Genomic DNA, 22,500 nt, shown 5'->3' on the forward strand with positions numbered 1-22,500 from the left:
AGCATGAGTAACAGCATGAGCAACAGCAGCACTAGCAGCAGCTGCAGCAGCAGCAACAGCAGCAGCAGCAGCAGCAGCATCAGTAGTAGCAACAGAAGCAGCAGCAGTAGCAGCAACAGCAGGAGCAACAGACGCAACAGCAGTAGCTGCAGCAACGGCAGCAGCAGCAACAGTAGCAGCAGCAACAGCAACAACAGTAGCAGCAGAAGCAGCAGCAGCAGGAGCAACAGCATCAGAAGCAGCAGCACCAGCAGCAGCAACAGCAACATCAGCATCAGTAGCAGCCACAACAGCAACAGCATCAGCAGCTACAGCATCAGCAGCAACAGCATGAGCAACAGTAGCACTAGCAGCAGCAGTAGCAGAAGCAGCAACAACAGCAACCGCAGCAGCAGCAACCGCAGCAGCACTAGCAGCAGCACCAGCACCAGCAGCAGTAGCTGCAGCAGCAGCAGTAGCAAAAGCAGTAGCAACAGCAGCAGCAGCATTAGTAGTAGCAGCACCAGTAGCAGCAACAGCAGTAGCAGCATCAGTAGCAGCCACAGCAGCAACAGCATCAGCAGCAGCAACAGCATGAGCAACAGCAGCACTAGTAGCAGCAGCAAAAGCAGCAGAAGCAACAACAGCAGCACTAGCAGCAGCACCCGCAGCAGTAGCTGCAGCAACAGAAGCAACAGCAGCAGCAGCAGCAGCAGCAGTGGCAAAAGCAGTGGCAACAGCAGCAGCATCAGTAGCAGCCACAGCAGCAATAGCAACAGCAGCACTAGCAGCAGCAGTAGCAGAAGCAGCAACAACAGCAGCAGCAGCAACAGCAGCAGCAGCAACAACCGCATCACTAGCAGCAGCACCAGCAGCAGTAGCTGCAGCAACAGAAGCAACAGCACCAGCAACAGCAGCAGCACTAGCAGCAGCAACAGCAGCATCAGCAGCAGCATTAGTAGTAGCGACAGCAGCAGTAGCAGCAACAGCAGCAGCAACAGAAGCAACAGAAGCAACAGCAGCACTAGCAGCAGTAGCTGCAGCAACAGCAGCAGCAACAGTAGCAACAGCAGCAGTAACAGCAGCAGCAGCAGAAGCAGCAGGAGCAACAGCATCAGTAGCAGCAGCACCACCAGCAGCAACAGCAACAGCAGTAGCAGCATCAGTAGCAGCCACAGCAGCAGCAGCATCAGCAGCAGCAACAGCATGAGCAACATCAGCACTAGCAGCAGCAGTAGCAGCAGCAGCAACAACAGCAACAGCAGCAGCAACAACAGCAGCACTAGGAGCAGCACCAGCAGCAGTAGCTGCAGCTACAGAAGCAACAGCAGCAGCAGCAGTGGCAAAAGTAGTGGCAACAGCAGCAGCATCAGTAGCAGCCACAGCAGCAATAGCATCAGCAGCAGCAACAGCATGACCAACAGCAGCACTAGCAGCTGCAGTAGCAGCAGCAGCAAAAACAGCAGCAGCAGCAGCAACAGCAGCAACAGCAGCAACAACAGCAGCACTAGCAGCAGCAGCACCAGCAGCAGTAGGTTCAGCAACAGAAGCAACAGCAGCAGCAACAGCACCAGCACTAGCAGCAGCAACAACAGCATCAGCATCAGCATCAGCATTAGTAGTAGCAACAGCAGTAGCAGCAACAACAGCAGCAACAGAAGCAACAGCAGCACTAGCAGCAGTAGCTGCAGCAACAGCAGCGGCAGCAACAGCAACAACAGTAGCAACAGCAGCAGTAGCATGAGCAACAGCAGCACTAGCAGCAGCAGCAGCAGCAGCAGCAGCTACAGCCGCAGCAGCAGCAACAGCAGCAGCAGCAGCATCAGTAGTAGCAACAGCAGCAGCAGCAGCAGTAGCAGCAACAGCAGCAGCAACAGACGCAACAGCAGCACTAGCAGCAGTAGCTGCAGCAACGGCAGCAGCAGCAACAGTAGCAGCAGCAACAGCAACAACAGTAGCAGCAGAAGCAGTAGCAGCAGGAGCAACAGCATCAGAAGCAGCAGCAGCAGCAGCAGCAACAACAACATCAGCATCAGTAGCAGCCACAGCAGCAACAGCATCAGCAGCAACAGCATGAGCAACAGTAGCACTAGCAGCAGCAGTAGCAGAAGCAGCAACAACAGCAACCGCAGCAGCAGCAACCGCAGCCGCACTAGCAGCAGCACCAGCAGCAGTAGCTGCAGCAACAGAAGCAACAGCAGCAGCAGCAGCAGTAGCAAAAGCAGTAGCAACAGCAGCAGCATTAGTAGTAGCAGCACCAGCAGCAGCAACAGCAGTAGCAGCATCAGTAGCAGCCACAGCAGCAACAGCATCAGCAGCAGCAACAGCATGAGCAACAGGTGCACTAGCAGCAGCTGCAGTAGCAGCAGCAACAGCAGCAGCAGCAACAACAGCAGCACTAGCAGCAGCACCCGCAGCAGTAGCTGCAGCAACAGAAGCAACAGCAGCAGCAGCAGCAGCAGCAGCAGAAGCAGCAGCAGCAGCAGCAGTGGCAAAAGCAGTGGCAACAGTATCAGCATCAGTAGCAGCCACAGCAGCAATAGCAGCAGCACCAGCAGCAGTAGCTGCAGCAACAGAAGCAACAGCAGCAGCAGCAGCAGTAGCAAAAGCAGTAGCAACAGCAGCAGCAGCATTAGTAGTAGCAGCACCAGCAGCAGCAACAGCAGTAGCAGCATCAGTAGCAGCCACAGCAGCAACAGCATCAGCAGCAGCAACAGCATGAGCAACAGCAGCACTAGCAGCAGCAGTAGCAGCAGCAAAAGCAGCAGCAGCAACAACAGCAGCACTAGCAGCAGCACCCGCAGCAGTACCTGCAGCAACAGAAGCAACAGCAGCAGCAGTGGCAAAAGCAGTGGCAACAGCATCAGCATCAGTAGCAGCCACAGCAGCAATAGCAGCAGCAGTAGCAGCAACAACAGCAGCAACAGCAGCAACAGCAGCAGCAGCAACAACCGCAGCACTAGCAGCAGCACCAGCAGCAGAAGCTGCAGCAACAGAAGCAACAGCACCAGCAACAGCAGCAGCACTAGCAGCAGCAACAGCAGCATCAGCATCAGCAGCAGCATTAGTAGTAGCAACAGCAGCAGCAACAGAAGCAACAGCAGCAGTAGCTGCAGCAACAGAAGTAACAGCAGCAGCAGCAGCAGCTGCAACAGTAGCAACAGCAGCAGTAACAGCAGCAGCAGCAGCAGCAGAAGCAGCAGGAGCAACAGCATCAGTAGCAGCAGCACCAGCAGCAGCAACAGCAACAGCAGTAGCAGCATCAGTAGCAGCCACAGCAGCAGCAGCATCAGCAGCAGCAACAGCATGAGCAACATCAGCACTAGCAGCAGCAGTAGCAGCAGCAGCAACAACAGCAACAGAAGCAGCAGCAACAACAGCAGCACTAGCAGCACCAGCAGCAGTGGCTGCAGCTACAGAAGCAACAGCAGCAGCAGCAGCAGTGGCAAAAGCAGTGGCAAAAGTAGTGGCAACAGCAGCAGCATCAGTAGCAGCCACAGCAGCAATAGCATCAGCAGCAGCAACAGCATGACCAACAGCAGCACTAGCAGCAGCAGTAGCAGCAGCAGCAAAAACAGCAGCAGCAGCAGCAACAGCAGCAACAACAGCAGCACTAGCAGCAGCAGCACCAGCAGCAGTAGCTGCAGCAACAGAAGCAACAGCAGCAGCAACAGCAGCAGCACTAGCAGCAGCAACAGCAGCATCAGCATCAGCAGCAGCATTAGTAGTAGCAACAGCAGCAGCAGTAGCAGCAGCAGCACCAGCAGAAGTAGCTGCAGCAACAGAAGCAACAGCAGCAGCAACAGCAGCAGCAACAGCAGCAGCACTAGCAGCAGCAACAGCAGCATCAGCATCAGTAGCAGCATTAGTAGTAGCAACAGCAGCAGCAGCAGCAGTAGCACCAACAGCAGCAGCAACAGAAGCAACAGCAGCACTAACAGCAGTAGCTGCAGCAACAGCAGCGGCAGCAACAGCAACAACAGTAGCAACAGCAGCAGTAGCAGCAGCAGCAGAAGCAGCAGCAGCAGGAGCAACAGCATCAGTAGCAGCAACAGCAACAGCAGTAGCAGCATCAGTAGCAGCCACAGCAGCAACAGCATCAGCAGCAGCAACAGCAGCAGCAGTAGCAGCAGCAGCAACAACAGCAACAGCAGCAGCACTAGCAGCAGTACCAGCAGCAGTAGCTGCAGCAACAGTAGCAACAGCAGCAGCAGCAGCAGCAGCAGTAGCAAAAGCAGTAGCAATAGCAGCAGCAGCATTAGTAGTAACAGCACCAGCAGCAGCAACAGCAGCAGCAGCATCAGTAGCAGGTACAGCAGCAACAGCATCAGCAACAGCATGAGCAACAGCAGCACTAGCAGCAGCAGTAGCAGCAACAACAGCAGCAGCAACAACAACAGCAGCACTAGCAGCAGCACTAGCAGCAGCACCCGCAGCAGTAGCTGCAGCAACAGAAGCAACAGCAGCAGCAGCAGCAGCAGTAGCAAAAGCAGTGGCAACAGCAGCCACAGCAGCAATAACATCAGCAGCAGCAACAGCATGAGCAACAGCAGCACTAGCAGCAGCAGCAGCAACAACCGCAGCAGCAACAACAGCAGCACTAGCAGCAGCACCAGCAGCAGTAACTGCAGCAACAGAAGCAACAGCAGCAGCAACACTAGGAGCAGCACTAGCAGCAGCAACAGCAGCATCAGCATCAGCAGCACCATTAGTAGCAGCAACAGCAGCAGTAGCAGCAACAGTAGCAGCAACAGCAGCAGCAACAGCAACAGCAACAGCAACAGCAACAGCAACAGCAACAGAAGCAGAAGCACTAGTAGCAGTAGCTGCAGCAACAGAAGCACTAGCAGCAGTAGCAACAGCAGCAGTAGCAGCAGCAGCAGTAGCAGCAGCAGCAGGAGCAACAGCATCAGTAGCAGCAGCACCAGCAACAGCAGTAGCAGCATCAGTAGCAGCCTCAGCAGCAACAGCATCAGCAGCATCAGCAGCAGCAACAGCATGAGCAACAGCAGCACTAGCAGCAGCAGTAGCAACAGCAGCAACAACAGCAGCAGCAGCCACAACAGCAGCAGCAGCAGCAGCAGCAACAGAAGCAACAGCAGCAGCAGCAGCAGCAGCAGCAGTAGCAAAAGCAGTAGCAACAGCAGCAGCAACAGCATCAGCAACAGCATCAGTAGCAGCAGCACCAGCAGCAGCAACAGCAGTAGCATTAGGGCCGGGTTCCACTGCGGCTCCGCGGCTCCGCTGCTATGCGGCACTTGGCTGCATGTAGCGGAGCAGCGCGGTTCCGCTGACACTCGCCATTCGCGGATGCGGTACCGCGGTCGTGGTCCACACTTTTTGATGACGTTTGACCTGCCTGCGCGTGCGTGCGCGCGAAATCAAAAAAATCCTCATGTTCTGGCCTGCGCAACGAATTAAAATTCTGGCGTACAAAACAATGCAAAGTACGGGAAACAGGTCGAGCCGCGACCGCGGCTCGCAGTTTTGGGTCAAGACGTAGCGAAAGCTCGCGGTGAGCCGCGGCCTCGCTGCTCCAGCTCGAGCCGCGGTCACTATGGTAATGATGACGTTTCAGGCTGTGAAAGACGAGCAGCGTAGCAGCGGAGCCGCAGTGGAACCCGTCTCTTAGCAGCGGCAACAGCAGCATCAGCAGCAGCAACAACAGCAGCAGCAACAACAGCAGCAGCAACAACAACAACAGCAGCAGCAGCAACAACAGCAGCAACAGCAGCAGCAGCAGCAGCAGCAGCAACAGTAGCAGCAGGAGCAGCAACTACAACCTCACAGACAATGACAACCACGACTACATTAAGGCTGCCATTACACTGCGCATTGCGTAAGCGTTTCCGTCCAAACTTGTGTCGGAGTCTTTCCGTCCAAACTTGTGTCGGAGTCTTGAAAACACACTGCTATAGCACAGTACTGCCGGTCGCCCAGCCTCCTAGCCTCCTAGCTTAGACCGTTCTTAGTTTCATGTATTACAGTCTATACACAGTCCAGTCACTGTGTATACATTGGTATGCTGTGCTTGACGAAAGTCTAGCCTGGTGGTTCTTCGGCGCCCAGCAGTACCGTACTACACTGCATGTACTGGCGACAAAAATTGGAAAATGGTATTGCTCGTGTTCCTGGCTGGGTTAGGACATTGATGTTCACATATGCCGCTCTGGCATTCTTCTTCTTCTTCATCATCATCCTGCCCAGCCTGTTGTTACAATTGTCTACACACACACGCACGCACGCACGCACGCACACACACACACACACACACACACCTTTGGACCTTTGGAAAGCCCATCGCCAAAGGCGATGATAGCTATTAGGCGAGGCAGTAGTTCTTGTGTCGGGATAAATCATTCGGACGGCGAAAGTCGCGGCCGCAGACACAGACGAACACTCTTGGTTGGGGCTGGCTTGGTGGCTTCCGACGGCTACGTTCGCGCCAGTCCCTCCGGTCCTGAGCAAGGTGGTACCATTGCGCCTCCGGGATACCGGTCGCACGCAGGTCTGAAGCTGCCACATCTCTCCAACGACGCTTGGGTCCATGGCAGGGCCGCGTGTTAGTGCCCTCCGCAAACAGGATCTGCTTTGGCAACCTGGTGTCGTCCATCCTTGCGAGGTGACCAAGCCATCGCAGGCGATTCGCACGAATGGCCTCCTCCAGCGAGGCTGGCATGCCGCTGCGCTTCGCCAAGTCTTCACTTGACAGGTGTTCCTGCCACTGCTGGTCTCGGGTAACACTCAGGATCGTGCGAACACACACACACACACACACACACACACACACACACACACACGTACACTTCCGTCCAGCTCTTCTCACTGCAAATTGGTCGGCGCCATGTCCTTATCTGCGCCTTGGTTATCCAGCAACACTTGGTGCCAGGTATATATGAACATCCCCTCCATCTCCAGCAACACTTGGTACCAGGTATATATGAGCATCCCCTCCATCTCAGGTATATGAACATCCCCTCCATCTCAGGTATATATGAACATCCCCTCCATGTCCTCAGGAAATACATGCAATCTCAACGGCATGGTGGACGTGGCTAACTGACAGGCAGTGGAAAAATAAGCTTCCCTGCCTGTACGTGTGACTAGCAACAGAAGTATGTGGCGACAGGGAGTGTTCAAGAAGCGCTTTTCTCTAACCCCCCCCCCCCCCCCCCAACCAGCCAGCCCCACCCACCAGCCAGCCGCCTTTCGATTTCCCCGCACCTGAGCTCGTGATAACGTCACGTGAATTTGCCATGATACCGGTCAAAAAGACGGTGAAAGGAACCTGTGCCTGAGGTCACACAGGGCAGTGTAATTGCAGCCTAACAACCAGAATACTGGCAACATGAATACGCCTAGTATACCTGGGTGGTCAAAGTTGTAGCAGCCTTCATCAGCCATCTGTTGTTCCTCTTCCGACAGCTCCTGCGCGTGTGTGTGCGTGTGTGTGTTCGTGTGTGTATGTGCGTGTGCAACACACCAGCGTGCATGGACAAACAGAGCACATCAGTAGAAGCAGCAATGATCGCACGACTAAAACGTGTTGAATGTCACTACACTGACATACACACATCATGATGACTCACACAGCCTGGCAGTGGCTGCAATTACCATTAGCAAGAGTACATAAGCTCAGATACTAGGATAGCGCAGACCGCTAGCCTTCGTTGTACGCAGTACAAATCGTACTTAAACACGCGGTGTGAGTTTTTGCCGTCTGTCGGTTCGCTTGGCGTCTGCCGCATGCAGTCCCGTAATGGGTCGTATCCCAAGCTCACACTCAACTATCAACATGAAAGACTTATGGTTGATTAGAAAGCCATGCCACGAACCGACTATTTCGTTTCAAGCAACTACTAAAAAACTCTTGACAAAACATTACAGCGTAGCCTAACAAAAGGTACAGTTAAAAACCTCATGCCGCACGCACTAGGCTCAGACAGATTCTTCTCGGCTCGCATCGATATTTTGCAACAAAATGTTGCTGCGAAATCTTCAATATATTGCCGAGCCTGGCACTAGGAACCCAATATTTTGCTCCATTCTGCTCCGGAAAAACGTGCATTTTATCCACATCCCGTACGTTTCATAAAAATCGCAGGGTCGGTTTCTCAACCCGGGTTTTCACATACGTGTAACTGGGTTCTTCCAAAATCATGTCAATCCACAGTGAATCCCAGTGATATTCGGGTGACATGATATCGTCCTGGGCACTGTATCATGCTGAACGGGTAAGAAACAAGGAAATCCAAGTATTAGGCATCGATTTTACCCAACATCTCGATAATTTGCTCCGATTTTGCCGGCAATTTCCGCTTTTCAATTCTTCGATATTTTGCCGAAAGAATTGCCAGCAGGATCTGTCTGGGCCTGGCACGCACAAGAACACAACCAAAAAAGGGTACACTGTGCCAAAGCGGGCTCAGCGAAACTGACCCCAGCGGAATCTAAATCGGAGCCCGCTGCACAAGTGTGATATTAAATGAGGCATCGAGGTGCACCCCAGCGGAGCACATATTATATGGATACAGTACGATGCCAGGAGCTAAGGTCAAATCACAGAGAACAGAGAACAGACAGCATGACGACCGCAATCAAGAGTGCATAACCGGCTATGGACTCTTGCCGTAATGGCATTGATCACAACTAGAGAGGAAGAGAAAGCAGATCGCAACTGAACACGACAGAAATGCCACGGAGTTAAAGGGGAAGTATACCCTAAAATCAAATTGTCACCAGTTGTAGTCTTCGGGGTGCTGAGTCGAATGGTCTTGGTCCGAGGAAGCTGAGACGCTCCCTTCCTCCTTTATTCCCAATTGAACTGGCGCACTTCCACCGAAACTGGGTGACTGCGTCCTACTAGATAGGGATTTGTATGGAAAAGGTCACTAAAAACGCCGTTTCGTTCTTATAAAAGCGCGGATGACCGCGATTGGTCTATATGTTATAGTTTTTTTGGCCGCTGAGTCGACTGGTTTTGGTCCGAAAAGGCTGAGATGCAGCGTCGGCCCTTATTCCCAATCGAACACGGCTGAGTAAGCGGTCACGTGCTCATTTACAGCCTGTTTGGGCCCGTTTATGTCACTCGAGTTGAACCTTTGAACCAGGGAGTCGTAAAAGCCTCTTACGACTCCCTGCTTTGAACCTTTGAGTTGAATGTTGATGTGAAAATAATTGTAGCCTGCAGGCACAGTGACAGGCGACTGGTGTACGCACACACATGCACACGCACGTATACCCCCCCCCCCCCCACACACACACACCACACATACCCCCCCCCCCCCCCACACACACACGCACACACGCACACACACACAGCACTGCAAGTGCACACACGACACAGATACCCAAAACAGCACACTGAAAGTCAACAAGGATCACGCTAGAGAGATTTGCATACCTTGTAAAAGCTTTCCTGTCGTAGAATCTCTACTTGTCTCTGCGGAGCATCGACCTCATCTTGCCCCAGTAGCTGAACAATGCGTCTACATACTTCAGTCTGCACACACACACACACACACACACACACACACACACACACACACACACACACACACACACACACACACACACACACACATCATAGAATGTCATAGAAGCCGTGGCTTTTATACAAGACTTTACGGTGAGCATTCATTTTCTGCTGGAGAATCCTTCAAATAAAGTCTGAATGATTGACTCCCATTACGCTGGGACTTAGTCTCAGTGTAGGTGCGTGGTTTTTCTCTCACATTCTCTACGAATGTGACATTGGTACATGGCTTCAGGTAAGAATTCAGGCGAATATCTTCTATTGAGCGCATAATAATATCTGGTACGACAGTCGGGAAACTCAGACAGACACTGCTTAGCTGTTGTTGCTTATTTACGACAAAACAGCACAGTGTGGTGTGAGTTGCCTACCTTGCCCGAAGCTGTGCCTCCCGTCACACCGATGAGAAAGGGCTTCTTCGCAGCTAGCTGCCCGCCAGCAGTCGACATACTCGTAATTACCTCTTGAGCTATCAACGCGAAATTTTATAACACTCTGTTCGTCTGCAACATTCCTGTGACACTCTGTTCGTGATTATTGAATTGAGGGTGTGCAACTAGCCAGGGTCAGGGAGCTCACCCAACCAACTCGCTTTCACAAATCAATGACCACCGGTGCACCCAAGGCCACACTGAAATCGTGGAAATGCCGAATAAAAAAATCCCAAACTACAAGTAATACAACACGCGCGTGTATGTACACGTGTACGTGTTCAACATGAGCTCATGTCATGACGTAAGATCCGACTAATTTTTTTTCTCGATTCTCGATCGACGAGATACCCGTACCCCAGCAACGCAACCAAGGGCAACACACAGATTACTCAGTGCAGTACGCTCGCGCACCGACTGTGAGTCTGTGACTCGATCGAGTCGCGCGATCGCACTCCTCCTATCCCACTGTCTGTACTCATGGTACTGACAGCTACACAGCCCACAGCTACAGGTCTGCTTGTACTTTGTAGCCAACATGATGTGATTGTACACAGAGTTTTTGTAGTACAGCCTACACTAGGCTACAGCCTGTACAGGCTGTCAGTGAGTGGATGATTATTTTGTGGGTGTGGAGGCTCGAGACCAATTTAGTTTGTTCTTCATTGTGCCGCTTTGTAACCCTGAGTGGGCGATCATTGTAGTGTCTGTGAAGTCCACGACGTGCGGTACAGATCGTGAAAACAACGCTACTTACACACCATCACGGTGTGTGCTGAGCCAGAGCAATCAGGGAGTGGATAGCTAGAACAGTAGAAGCAGTTACTGTTTCGTGTTTGAGTCTGACTTCTTCGACAGCCATAGCATAGTGTTGGAGTGAATAGAGAATATTTTGTTTGTATCAGATCAGGGATCCAGCCAAGTCAAAGTCACACTCATACTCTTGCCTAGTGTAGTGGCGGTCTTGTGTATTCTACTGCACCTGCCAACGTCGAGAGGCTTAGCAGTCGCAGAGTGAGTGAACGTTCACCGATCTAACTATCGATTGCAGTGTACAGTCTGGTCCCCCTATCTGTGGCCAACAGCAGCAGCAGGAACAGCAACAGCAGGAGAACGGCAGCAGCAGTAGCAGCAGCAGGAACAGCACCAAAATACAATTTGCAGCGACAGCAGCTACTGCAATACTAATAGTTGTTAGCGAATATACCTGGCGTGTCGTCGGCGGTGTCGGCACTTGCAGAGGTATGGCGTCATCCTATCATCAGGAAGCTCTGAGAAAGCAGCGTGCTGTGGATAGAGCGTATCAAGCTAGAATGCGACTGGAAGCACAGGTAAATCATCATAAGTAATTTAATGGCATTGATACAATTATTATTATTATACCTTCAAGACCGAGGCTCTGCCAACCGTGGATGGTTGTAGTAAGGACCTGTGAGGTCACTGTGTTCCGAACACGGTGGTCCTCCACCTTCTTACATGCTGTCAATCAACATGTTTGCAACAATACACGGTTTGTATCTAATAGCAAGACTTAGTCGTAATCACGTGACCTGTACAGTCATACATGTACATCGCGTCTATCCCAACAGTGTGCGACTGGGCGGTGGGCACTGTCCAAAACTTCTTTTTTTTTAACAGATTTACAGACAAAGTCTCATTAAAATGGCACAAGGCAGGTAAAATGTGTGTAAATCGGAATGAATTCGTAAATCGGAATGAATTCGTTGTTGTCATCTTCATTTGGTCCGTCAATGCATAGTCGTCGGCAAGCATCCTGGACCACACGATGATCGTGTGGTCTCGTCGGGTCAAATGAAATGCCCATTAGGCTGCAACCACACTACGTACAAAATCAAGTACGCATTTGCGTTCAGCTTTTAGATAACGCAAAGTCGCATCCACACTGCCATTTCATGCGCAAGGAATTCTTGCGTTTGTCCACGTTTCTGGGTCCCAGAAAAAATCGCCCTGTGAAAATTTATGCACTACATGTAGTAGTTTGAAAAAGAGTCGCGAGCACCTTGACATACACGTTCAAGGCCTCGGTCATCTCCTTCTCTTGGCTGGTCCGCTCTAGGCTATCATCTGGCCCTGCCTCGTCTTCTGGTACGCTGCCCCAAGCTGCATGAGCTTCTCAGTTCGAGATTATCAGCGAAATACAATGTAGTTGCACGGCATCTCGAACTAACAACAGCAGGCAACAGTACTGTCCGGAAATTATACTGAAAGCAAAGCCCAGGCAGATGAAATCTGAAATACTACAAACTGACAAGGAAGCCGTCTACTACTGACACAGTGCAAGCCTCAAGAAGAATTTTATGAAACATCTACCCGTATGAAGAACCGAGCGAAACGCAAGGAAAAGGCGAAAAGTTGCTTTCTACAGGGGTACCCGGTTTGCTGAAACGAAACGCAGTACGTTTTGCGTTTCGCACGCGTTTCCTTGACGACATAAGCAGAAAAGTTGCGTTTACGCAGTTTTGTACCTAGTGTGGTTGCAGCCTTACTTAATCTGAATCATATACAGTACATTTTGACGAGGGACATACAGTACATGATGGTACAATGTAGCAGCCACATTGGCGTAGCTGGTCCCCCTTATAGGGGGGGGGGGGGGTGCACAGCCGCATACATGTATGGCAGTTGCATGCCATTCATGGTCATGATGTGCATGCTGAACCTACAGTACATGTACGTCGAAATTTTTAGGGGGGCGGGGGGGGGGGGAGAGTGCACGTGCCCCATGCGGACTATGCGCCTGGGCTAATCATAGGGGGCTACCAACCAACCAGCTGAGGAGGTGAAATGCATACCCGGTGCCCCCCCCCCCTCCTTGCTCGCACGCCAACTGTTTGCCTTTGTACATGTACATAATTTGGTGTACACGTATTGTTCTCTGCGTACATGTGTGTGTATGTGTGCGCATTATTACTAGGGTATGTACGTGTTCATTTACATGTATGTGTGTTTGCGTGTGCGTGTGTGTGTGTGTTTGCGTGTGTGTGTTTGCGTGTGTGTATGCGTGGCTGTGGGTGTATACATATACATGTACATGTATGTGTATGCGTGTGCGTGCGTGTGTGTGTGTGTGTGTGTGTGTGTGTGTGCGTGTGTGTGTGGTGTATGTATGTACATGTATGTATATATGTGTGTGTGCCTTCGTGTATTCCTAGATGAGAGAGCAGAGTCGGTTGACATCCCCGGCATTGCGTCCGGCTGCACCAGTACCAACTGAAGAAGGTGAAGAAAGCGATGAAGACAACATCGGACAGCTAGCTACACATTCTCGCCACTGTGATTCCGAAAGAGGCACTCGAACATCATCACAGAACGGTCAGTATTGTTGTACAGGCATCACACAAGTATTGTGCTCTCCACGGTATAAGCCCCATCCTAAAGAAAATTGTCACAAAATGCAGACCGGCTCTATGCTATTATCACCAGTACTTTAACCATAGTAGTAGAAGCTGCAGAGACGTTTTTGGGTAAACTACTGGTGTTAAAAGATTTTTTAAATGCGCCTTATACTGCCGAGAATACGATAGCACATCAAACTTTTGGGACAAGGGGGAGCAGGGGCCAATGCGAAAGAAACGCTTGGCCATTTGTATTGGAAACTGGACGAGGAACTCGATGTTGTGGAGATCCAACATAGTGTGGGTGTTTCGAGGAATTTTGACAATTGTATTCTAAGAGACAACCTCAGTGTCTCATATAGAAGCCGGGCTTATTCTTGTACAAGCTAATGTCAGTGCTAGGCTCCTAATTCAATCAGGTCTGTATTCAAACCAGGTAGTTACATGTGTATGTACATCTACAGCCTCCTGTCTACAACATCCACACACCTTGCTCACTACATCCTGCCTACAACATCCACACACCTTGCTCACTACATCCTGCCTACAACATCCACACACCTTGCTCACTACATCCTGCCTACAACATCCACACACCTTGCTCACTACCTCCTGCCCACACCAACCACTCATTCTGCGCTAACATTGCACTGCTAGCCCTGTCACTGCCTCTACACCCCCCTGCCTTCAACAACCACACACTCTGCACACAGCCTCCTGCCTAAAATAACACCGCTAGCCCTGAAACCTATAGAGCCCCCACATTCACACACAGCTTTCCACGCAGTGCTACAAGACCCACCCTCTCCTGGCAGATATACCGATATGGCCAGTACCATCCTCATGTTGCCTGATGATTGCGAAAGCATGAAACTCTGAGTAGCGACTACCGTATTTCCCCGATTGTAAGTTGCACTCCTATTTTCTAGGTCTATGTCATATAGTTCGAAATATTCACTTCAGTAGTGATCATGTTCGATTGTAAGTCGCACCCCCTTTGTTGACCGTGAAGTTGAGTGTACAAAGGTGAGACTTCTATTGGGTGAAGTACGGTAACTAGCCATGATCGCCGATCGCCCTTGTTGCTCTGTGTATGTAGTTCAACTACTAAACCAGGCTTATGTACCGACGGTGCATCTGGAAAACTAGGCCTGTATTCAAAACAGGCTTCTATTCAAGACAGGCTTTCAGGACACTGTGGTATATGAATCATGCTGCTTATCAGGGTTTGCCTGCTAGTATCTAGGGAGACAATCCAAGATCATCATACTGTATCCGAAACGATGTGCCTTACGATCCGGTGTTGTTGCTGATATTATGTAACACTGCATGCACAGTTACATCTCCCCCCCCCCCCCCTCCCTCTGCCATCCTATGTAGACCTAGCTAGAACCCTGGCTAGAACCCTGGCACAGTGTGCCTTGTCCAGGTGGAATCCTGATAATTTGAATATGGCTTAATCCGAACATACCGCTTAATTAGAATTTTTTTTCCAGGACCGATTTCTGTCAATTCGAAGTTAGCCAAGTGTAATTCGAAGTTCACTGTACACTGTACTGGTCAGTGCAGTTTGCATGAGCAGGCTGTGCCGGTCAGTTCAGTATCCGTGAAATCTGTGTCTAAGGTCCATAGCGCAACTCTGCGTGACCATGAGAGCATTTTGACATACATATTGTGTTGTGGGTTCATGTTTGGATAATAAGAATGTCCGGATAATTAGAAGTTTTTTCCTGGCATTTTGAGGTTCGAATTATCAGTATTCCACCTGTATGTGTTGTTGTATGCCACACTGCAGACGTGGCTAAAGCCATGGCACCTTGTATATGTATGTGTTGTTGTATGCCACACTGCAGACGTGGCTAAAGCCATGGCACCTGTATATGTATGTGTTGTTGTATGCCACACTGCAGACGTGGCTAAAGCCATGGCACCTTGTATATGTATGTGTTGTTGTATGCCACACTGCAGACGTGGCTAAAGCCATGGCACCTTGTATATGTATGTGTTGTTGTATGCCACACTGCAGACGTGGCTAAAGCCATGGCACCTTGTATATGTATGTGTTGTTGTATGCCACACTGCAGACGTGGCTAAAGCCATGGCACCTGTATATGTATGTGTTGTTGTATGCCACACTGCAGACGTGGCTAAAGCCATGGCACCTTGTATATGTATGTGTTGTTGTATGCCACACTGCAGACGTGGCTAAAGCCATGGCACCTTGTATATGTATGTGTTGTTGTATGCCACACTGCAGACGTGGCTAAAGCCATGGCACCTTGTATATGTATGTGTTGTTGTATGCCACACTGCAGACGTGGCTAAAGCCATGGCACCTTGTATATGTATGTGTTGTTGTATGCCACACTGCAGACGTGGCTAAAGCCATGGCACCTTGTATATGTATGTGTTGTTGTATGCCACACTGCAGACGTGGCTAAAGCCATGGCACCTTGTATATGTATGTGTTGTTGTATGCCACACTGCAGACGTGGCTAAAGCCATGGCACCTTGTATATGTATGTGTTGTTGTATGCCACACTGCAGACGTGGCTAAAGCCATGGCACCTTGTATATGTATGTGTTGTTGTATGCCACACTGCAGACGTGGCTAAAGCCATGGCACCTTGTATATGTATGTGTTGTTGTATGCCACACTGCAGACGTGGCTAAAGCCATGGCACCTTGTATATGTATGTGTTGTTGTATGCCACACTGCAGACGTGGCTAAAGCCATGGCACCTTGTATATGTATGTGTTGTTGTTTGCCACACTGCAGACGTGGCTAAAGCCATGGCACCTTGTATATGTATGTGTTGTTGTATGCCACACTGCAGACGTGGCTAAAGCCATGGCACCTTGTATATGTATGTGTTGTTGTATGCCACACTGCAGACGTGGCTAAAGCCATGGCACCTTGTATATGTATGTGTTGTTGTATGCCACACTGCAGACGTGGCTAAAGCCATGGCACCTTGTATATGTATGTGTTGTTGTATGCCACACTGCAGACGTGGCTAAAGCCATGGCACCTTGTATATGTATGTGTTGTTGTATGCCACACTGCAGACGTGGCTAAAGCCATGGCACCTTGTATATGTATGTGTTGTTGTATGCCACACTGCAGACGTGGCTAAAGCCATGGCACCTTGTATATGTATGTGTTGTTGTATGCCACACTGCAGACGTGGCTAAAGCCATGGCACCTTGTATATGTATGTGTTGTTGTTTGCCACACTGCAGACGTGGCTAAAGCCATGGCACCTTGTATATGTATGTGTTGTTGTATGCCACACTGCAGACGTGGCTAAAGCCATGGCACCTTGTATATGTATGTGTTGTTGTATGCCGCACTGCAGACGTGGCTAAAGCCATGGCACCTTGTATATGTATGTGTTGTTGTATGCCACACTGCAGACGTGGCTAAAGCCATGGCACCTTGTATATGTATGTGTTGTTGTATGCCACACTGCAGACGTGGCTAAAGCCATGGCACCTTGTATATGTATGTGTTGTTGTATGCCACACTGCAGACGTGGCTAAAGCCATGGCACCTTGTATATGTATGTGTTGTTGTATGCCACACTGCAGACGTGGCTAAAGCCATGGCACCTTGTATATGTATGTGTTGTTGTATGCCACACTGCAGACGTGGCTAAAGCCATGGCACCTTGTATATGTATGTGTTGTTGTATGCCACACTGCAGACGTGGCTAAAGCCATGGCACCTTGTATATGTATGTGTTGGTGTACTATATTATGCCACACTCTGTTCAGGGTCACGGCAAGGAAGCAGGACATCAAGTCGCACCACCACCAACAGCAGCAGCAGTTCTCGCTCAAGTCACACTGGAGACCGGAACGGCCGATCGTCCTCCGGCAGCCGTAACGCCAGTCGGCAAGGCAACGGAATCCGGCAATCGCCAGTGGCAACGCTGAGCCCGGATGCACTGGTGGAGCGTGACCTTCGGAAGAGTGAGCTGCTTCTCCGTGACAACAACCTTGTTATGGGGCGTGTGAACCCCAAGGAGGCCCTTCTCGCTGATTACTGACCTGTTTTTAAAACAACACTGTGCTTTGCCTCGATCATTCCCAGGTCTTATGTCACTGGGTGGTGATGAGTGTCTTGTGTCACTGGGTGGTGATGAGTGTCTTATGTCACTGGGTGGTGATGAGTGTCTTATGTCACTGGGTGGTGATGAGTGTCTTATGTCACTGGGTGGTGATGAGTGTCTTGTGGACGATGATACGTCCGACACTCTGCATGCGTGTTTAGCACCTGGTCCGCTACAGTTCTTCTTTGCTGCACAAACACATTATGTGTGCAGGTGTGTGCACGCGCGCACACGTTTGTGTGTGTGTGTGTGTGTGTGTGTGTGTGTGTGTATGTCTGTATGTCTGTGTGCGCGTGTGTGTTTTGCGTATTTCCCCCAGCTCGTTCCGTGCTTGCTCTCTACCTGCATCCCCCTGTTGAGCTCTACCTCTGCTCTGTCTTCATGCTTTCTGTCTCTGCTCGGTCTGCCTCTGCTCTCTCTGCCTCTGCTCTCTCTGCCTCTGCTCGGTCTGCCTCTGCTCTGTCTGCCTCTGCTCTCTCTGCATAATGTTCTCTGTCTGCCTCTGCTCTCTCTGCATAATGTTCTCTGTCTGACTTCTTTCTGTTTCTGTTCAACTTTACCTCTGCTCTGCCTGTTCTACCGTGATCTCTGTTCTGTCGGCACGTTCTCTGCCTGTACTCTATCCCTGCTCTGCCTCTACATAATCATTTATTATATGGAGAGACGGAGCAGAGATGGAGTACAGACACTGGGAAAGAGATGGAGAACATACAGAGCAGAATCTATGAATGGATTATCTGCCCTTCTGCCATGTTCTCCGTCTGTGCGCTGCCTCTGCACATCTTGACCCCCTATTTCGAAGTAGCTACAGTCGTGGCCAAAGAAATCCGACCCGCGTGACGGCGAGCTGAAAGCAGCGCCAACGCTCATGCGGCCTCTGTGGCCGTGGGATCCGATGGGTTTTGCACCGACCGTGCATGATGTCAACTTGACGCTAATTTTGATTCGCCACGACAGTTCACAGTTAGGCTGGAAATATCTCAGGACTAGAGCTAGGTGACCGGTTTACTCACGGTTTCGATTTATGATCAGGGCCCAAGTTATACATTGAAACCTGTCTAAGACGACCGCTCAAGGGACCTGCAGAATGTGGTCTCTGTTGCCAGGTGGTCTCCTTATCCAGGGTCGTTTGGCTGCAAATACTGAAATAGCATCCTTTGGTCCTGGTTACAGTGGTCTTCTGACCCTTTATAGCGAACAGTTTTCGTTTGTCGAACCAGATCTTGTCGGCCGCATTTAAACCAAACTGCATTCATACTGCCGTCTGCCGACATGTCATGCATGGACCAGTCATGATTTGCTGCTTGTATGGTGTGAGCGCATTTCTTCTGCTATAAAGAACTACAATGCCATGTCAATGGTGTTCGACTGTACTGGTCTGCGGTGTTTAGATCATCTACGTGTACGTGTGTGTGTGTGGGGGGGGGGGGGGGGAGGGGAGTCACTTGGTCGGTGCATAGATGCTGCGCTGTACAGTAATATCGCACATGCACAGCCCAAGGATCAAGGACTCAGCCTTCGAAGGAGTCAAAAAGGGCTTTCCCGATACGCGCGCGATGTCGGAAAATCACGAGTAAGGTGATAAGACCGAGAGAGAGAAATGGGGAACCTATTTGGATGGTGGGCAACAGAACAAAAGCAGACCCTTCCTGCTCTTGCGAAAGCGAAGGAAACGCTACGTGAGTTGGCGGAAGAGTCTGGATTGCAAATCAGCGGTGGACTGGCTGGCGATGTAGCAATTCCATTACAAGAGATATTCGTCAATTTAGCATTGGCGACCGAGGACGAATTGAAATCGGAACTTGACGAGCAGTTGTCGTTCTCCACGTACGCCGAGAGACGTGAATACGCTGTGCAATTTAGCAAAGCAGATCGTATTGCATTGAAGAACCTGTTTCGTGCCGAAGGTTCGAGTGATGATGCCGTTTCCCATTCAACAGGAAAAACTGCACCAGCAGCAGCAGCTACAGCGACCGAATCGAGAAATCTCTCTGGCAAGGTGTTACGGAATGTACTGGCGTACGGATCTGCTGGTAGTGGCAAGACCACAGTGTTTCTGCTCATGGTTCTATACCTGTGGAGCAGAGGCGAACTGTGGCAGGAGGAATTCGACCTGGTCGTAGGACTGGAGCTCCGTGAAAAAGAGGTGAGAGATGCCTCTAGTCTTGCTGAGCTGTTGGCTGTGAAACTGGCGAGCCAGGGCCTGTCGCAGGCTGAGATATTGGAGCTGGCAAGCTACTTTGAAGATTCTCCAAGCCGTCTATGTGTCATCATGGACGGCTTGGATGAATGTGATTTCGCCAGCTGCAGTAAGTTCATGAGAGACTTGCTGAAACGTGAGGGCATGGTGAAGACACACGTGATCATCACAAGCCGTCCATGCCAGGATGCATATCAACTATCGCAGTGCGGCAAATATCAGCAGAAGATTCAAGTACTGGGTTTCTCACCGGAGAACGTGAGGGAGTACGCAGGGAAGGTTCTCGGTGTACAACGTGCTGAAATTCTGCTGGCAGAGCTGCAGAGCAAGCCGGATGTGGCATGTCTTATGGCAACTCCCATGTTTGCAGCCCTAACATGTGAGCTTTTCAAGAGCAGCAATGCCGTCTGGAAGTGCAGCGCATCCCTGTACGAATCGTTACTGCGCCGAGTCGTAGAGCGTGCTGGTGGTGCGGTTTGCGAGTCGATTTCACTGGCACCCAGCAAAGTGGTCCAGTCGCTACAGGAACTGGGACGTTTTGCGTTTCGCATGCTGCTGGTGAAAAGGATTGTGTTCAACACATCCGACATCGACAACTCCCACTTGAGCAAGGATGCAATGAGCTTGGGTCTTCTGCAAACATGCCAGGGCACAATGTCTACGGACGCTCGGCAATACCGCTTCTGTCATCTGTCACTGCAGGAGTTCCTGGCGGCATGGTTTCAGGCAGAATGCGTGGTGCAAGAAAGACATCACGCCATTGCACTGTTACGGCGACTGGGCGCGTACGATGGCCATATGGCAATGTTCTGGAAGTTTCTCATTGCTCTATGCCCGGAAGACGTGTCGCTGACCATCATGGAGGAGCTATGGCGTGTGCAGTGTGTGGATCCCATACCACTGGATCCTAGCAGTGAGGACGACGAATCCACCAAACAAGCTAACAGATACGCCAGCGACGGGCGAGAGGAGCGGGCTTCCAAAGCGACTACGAAGGCTACCAAACATGCTGCTACTGCCGCTAGACGTACTGCCACGGCTGCTAAGCTAGCCGAGGACATGCGCAACGACTCAAGTGTCCTGACTGGTGAGATGGAGATGGCAAAAGTCCACGACCGTCTTTGCCAGGTACTGAAGGCTGAGCACATGACAGTCCTTGCCGACATTCTCCTCATTCCTCGGCATGATCGTGGCAAGGGCCATGGTGAGCAACGTGTGTGCCGTTCCATGCCCATCAGCCGAGAGCCCACAGGCGCACTATTCCTAAAGACTCTCCTGACGGTGTGGATGGAGAACGGCAGTGTTGCAAATGGCACTGTGCTGCTGGAAGCGCTATCCCAGGTGGATGCCGAGCTGGCGCTGCCGTGCGAGAGTCTCCTTCATCCCGCTGCTATGCTGCTGAGTCATGAATCCCTGCAAGCTGCTCCTTCTCGCATTGTAAGTCTAGCTGATGTTGCTGTTGCTGCTGCTGTATCTTCTCCTATACGTAGGTTGTTTGTTCATCTTGTGGTGGCATATCATGAGCATGCAGAGTATCACGGTGTGCCCTGCAACTGGACACACCCTTTCTTTCGTGCTATGCTTGCATCAAAGCTCAATCTCCCTCGCGTTTCTCTTTCTTCTCATGAATGTGTTGCTCTCAGTTCTTTACTGTGTGGCTATACATGTAGTGATTTGGAGGTAGTCGACCTCGTTGGGTGTAGCATTGGTGATGAGTCATTTCACAGCTTATCAGCAGGCTTACAGAGGTGTAGCAGTGTACGTGTACTAGATCTATCTGTTAATGATATTCATGATGGTCAGGCATTGTCCTCCGTGATTTCAGCCATGTCTGCTAGTCTTGTGGATGTGAGTGTCATTGTTAACCCTGTTGGTGTGAGTGGTTTTGTGTCTGTGTGCCGTGCACTTAGTCAGTGTAAGAATGTACACACTGTCCATGCCATGCACATGTATAGTGATGGTGCTGCACCGTTGTCTGTACTCTGTGATATGTTGGAGCAATGTACACAGCTGGAAGAGTTGTGGTTGAATGGGAATGTGTTTGTGGGTAGTGCGGATGATGAATTGAGATTCATTGAAGCAGTGAAGGTGTGTACACAGTTATGTTCACTGGCGGTGAATGGCTGTGGCTTGAGTGAGAATGTTTGTTTTCAACTTGTCACTGTGTTCGCAGAGAGGGAGTGTGGGTATGGCTTGTATGTTGTGTGAGTATGTAGACTGGTTGTGTGAGTGTAATGTGATTGTGACAATGTATGTTGTGTTGTAATTTGACCACACAGTCATGTAAACTCAGTAAATTTGTTGTAAATTCTTGAGAGAATGTAAAGTTTTGTATTGTTTTGTTCCCCTGTACACCCCTACCCCTAAACCCTGACCATGGATAGGTTTTTTTGCCTGCTTTTCTTCTTGTACATATTATGTTTTTGCTTGCTGCTTGCCTGCTTACTACTCTAATGTTGAGGACTGTTGTGAATAGATTTCTGATGTTTTCATGCCTATAATCATATCTGCTGCTACTGCTATGCTATGTTATTTTTTCATCATTGATTTATGAACTGCTAGTAATTAGTAAGTTCTATGTGGGTTTATAATGTACATGTACATCTGTAACAAGGTTCCAAGAGGACATTGTTTTTTTCACTCCGCTTACTCTTGCACGGCTGTATTGCTGGTGTTTCTGTTCGTTCCTGTTCATTGGGATATCTACATGTATGTTGCTGGTGCTCAGCCTTCATCTGTGATTGTCGAATTTTAGTAGTGGTAAGCATGCGCTTGTAAGTAAGACTGTGCGCCTATATCCAGATGTAGACACATGCGGCGCTTAGTACACAGTACATGTGCTCAGGTGCGTAGCATGCACGGGGCATGAGGGGCAAGTGCACCC

At 50.4% G+C, this 22,500-nt stretch overlaps 2 protein-coding genes across 2 annotated transcripts in view; one reads left to right on the forward strand and one right to left on the reverse strand.

The window, feature by feature from the left end:
- The window catches only part of LOC135830062 (uridine-cytidine kinase 2-like), a 26,329-nt gene extending 16,189 nt beyond the window's left edge, over positions 1 to 10,140 (reverse strand). The window contains exons 1-3 of the mRNA XM_065342445.1: positions 9,886 to 10,140; positions 9,383 to 9,481; positions 7,347 to 7,407 (exon numbers count right to left, since the gene is read on the reverse strand). Of these exons, the coding sequence (XP_065198517.1) occupies positions 7,347 to 7,407; positions 9,383 to 9,481; positions 9,886 to 9,963 (238 nt within the window). The 5' untranslated portion in view covers positions 9,964 to 10,140. The remainder of the gene's footprint in view (positions 1 to 7,346; positions 7,408 to 9,382; positions 9,482 to 9,885) is intronic.
- A 455-nt stretch (positions 10,141 to 10,595) lies between these two features.
- Positions 10,596 to 18,038, forward strand: LOC135829409 (uncharacterized). Its single transcript, XM_065341818.1, has 3 exons — positions 10,596 to 11,276; positions 13,119 to 13,278; positions 17,079 to 18,038. The coding sequence occupies exons 1-3, from the start codon at positions 11,190 to 11,192 to the stop codon at positions 17,351 to 17,353; spliced, it is 522 nt and encodes a 173-aa protein (XP_065197890.1). The 5' UTR covers positions 10,596 to 11,189; the 3' UTR covers positions 17,354 to 18,038.
- Positions 18,039 to 22,500: the final 4,462 nt, after the last annotated feature.

The sequence above is a fragment of the Sycon ciliatum genome, chromosome 13 (genome assembly GCF_964019385.1).
Source record: "Sycon ciliatum chromosome 13, ocSycCili1.1, whole genome shotgun sequence".
Lineage (NCBI taxonomy): Eukaryota > Metazoa > Porifera > Calcarea > Leucosolenida > Sycettidae > Sycon > Sycon ciliatum.

Bases quoted from the DNA above. Each gene is read 5' to 3' on its own strand.
- LOC135829409 (XM_065341818.1), top strand. From the start codon at position 11,190: ATGGCGTCATCCTATCATCAGGAAGCTCTGAGAAAGCAGCGTGCTGTG. The intron at 11,277-13,118 runs GTAAATCATCAT...GTGTATTCCTAG, and splicing joins GAATGCGACTGGAAGCACAG to ATGAGAGAGCAGAGTCGGTT. The intron at 13,279-17,078 runs GTCAGTATTGTT...CACTCTGTTCAG, and splicing joins TCGAACATCATCACAGAACG to GGTCACGGCAAGGAAGCAGG.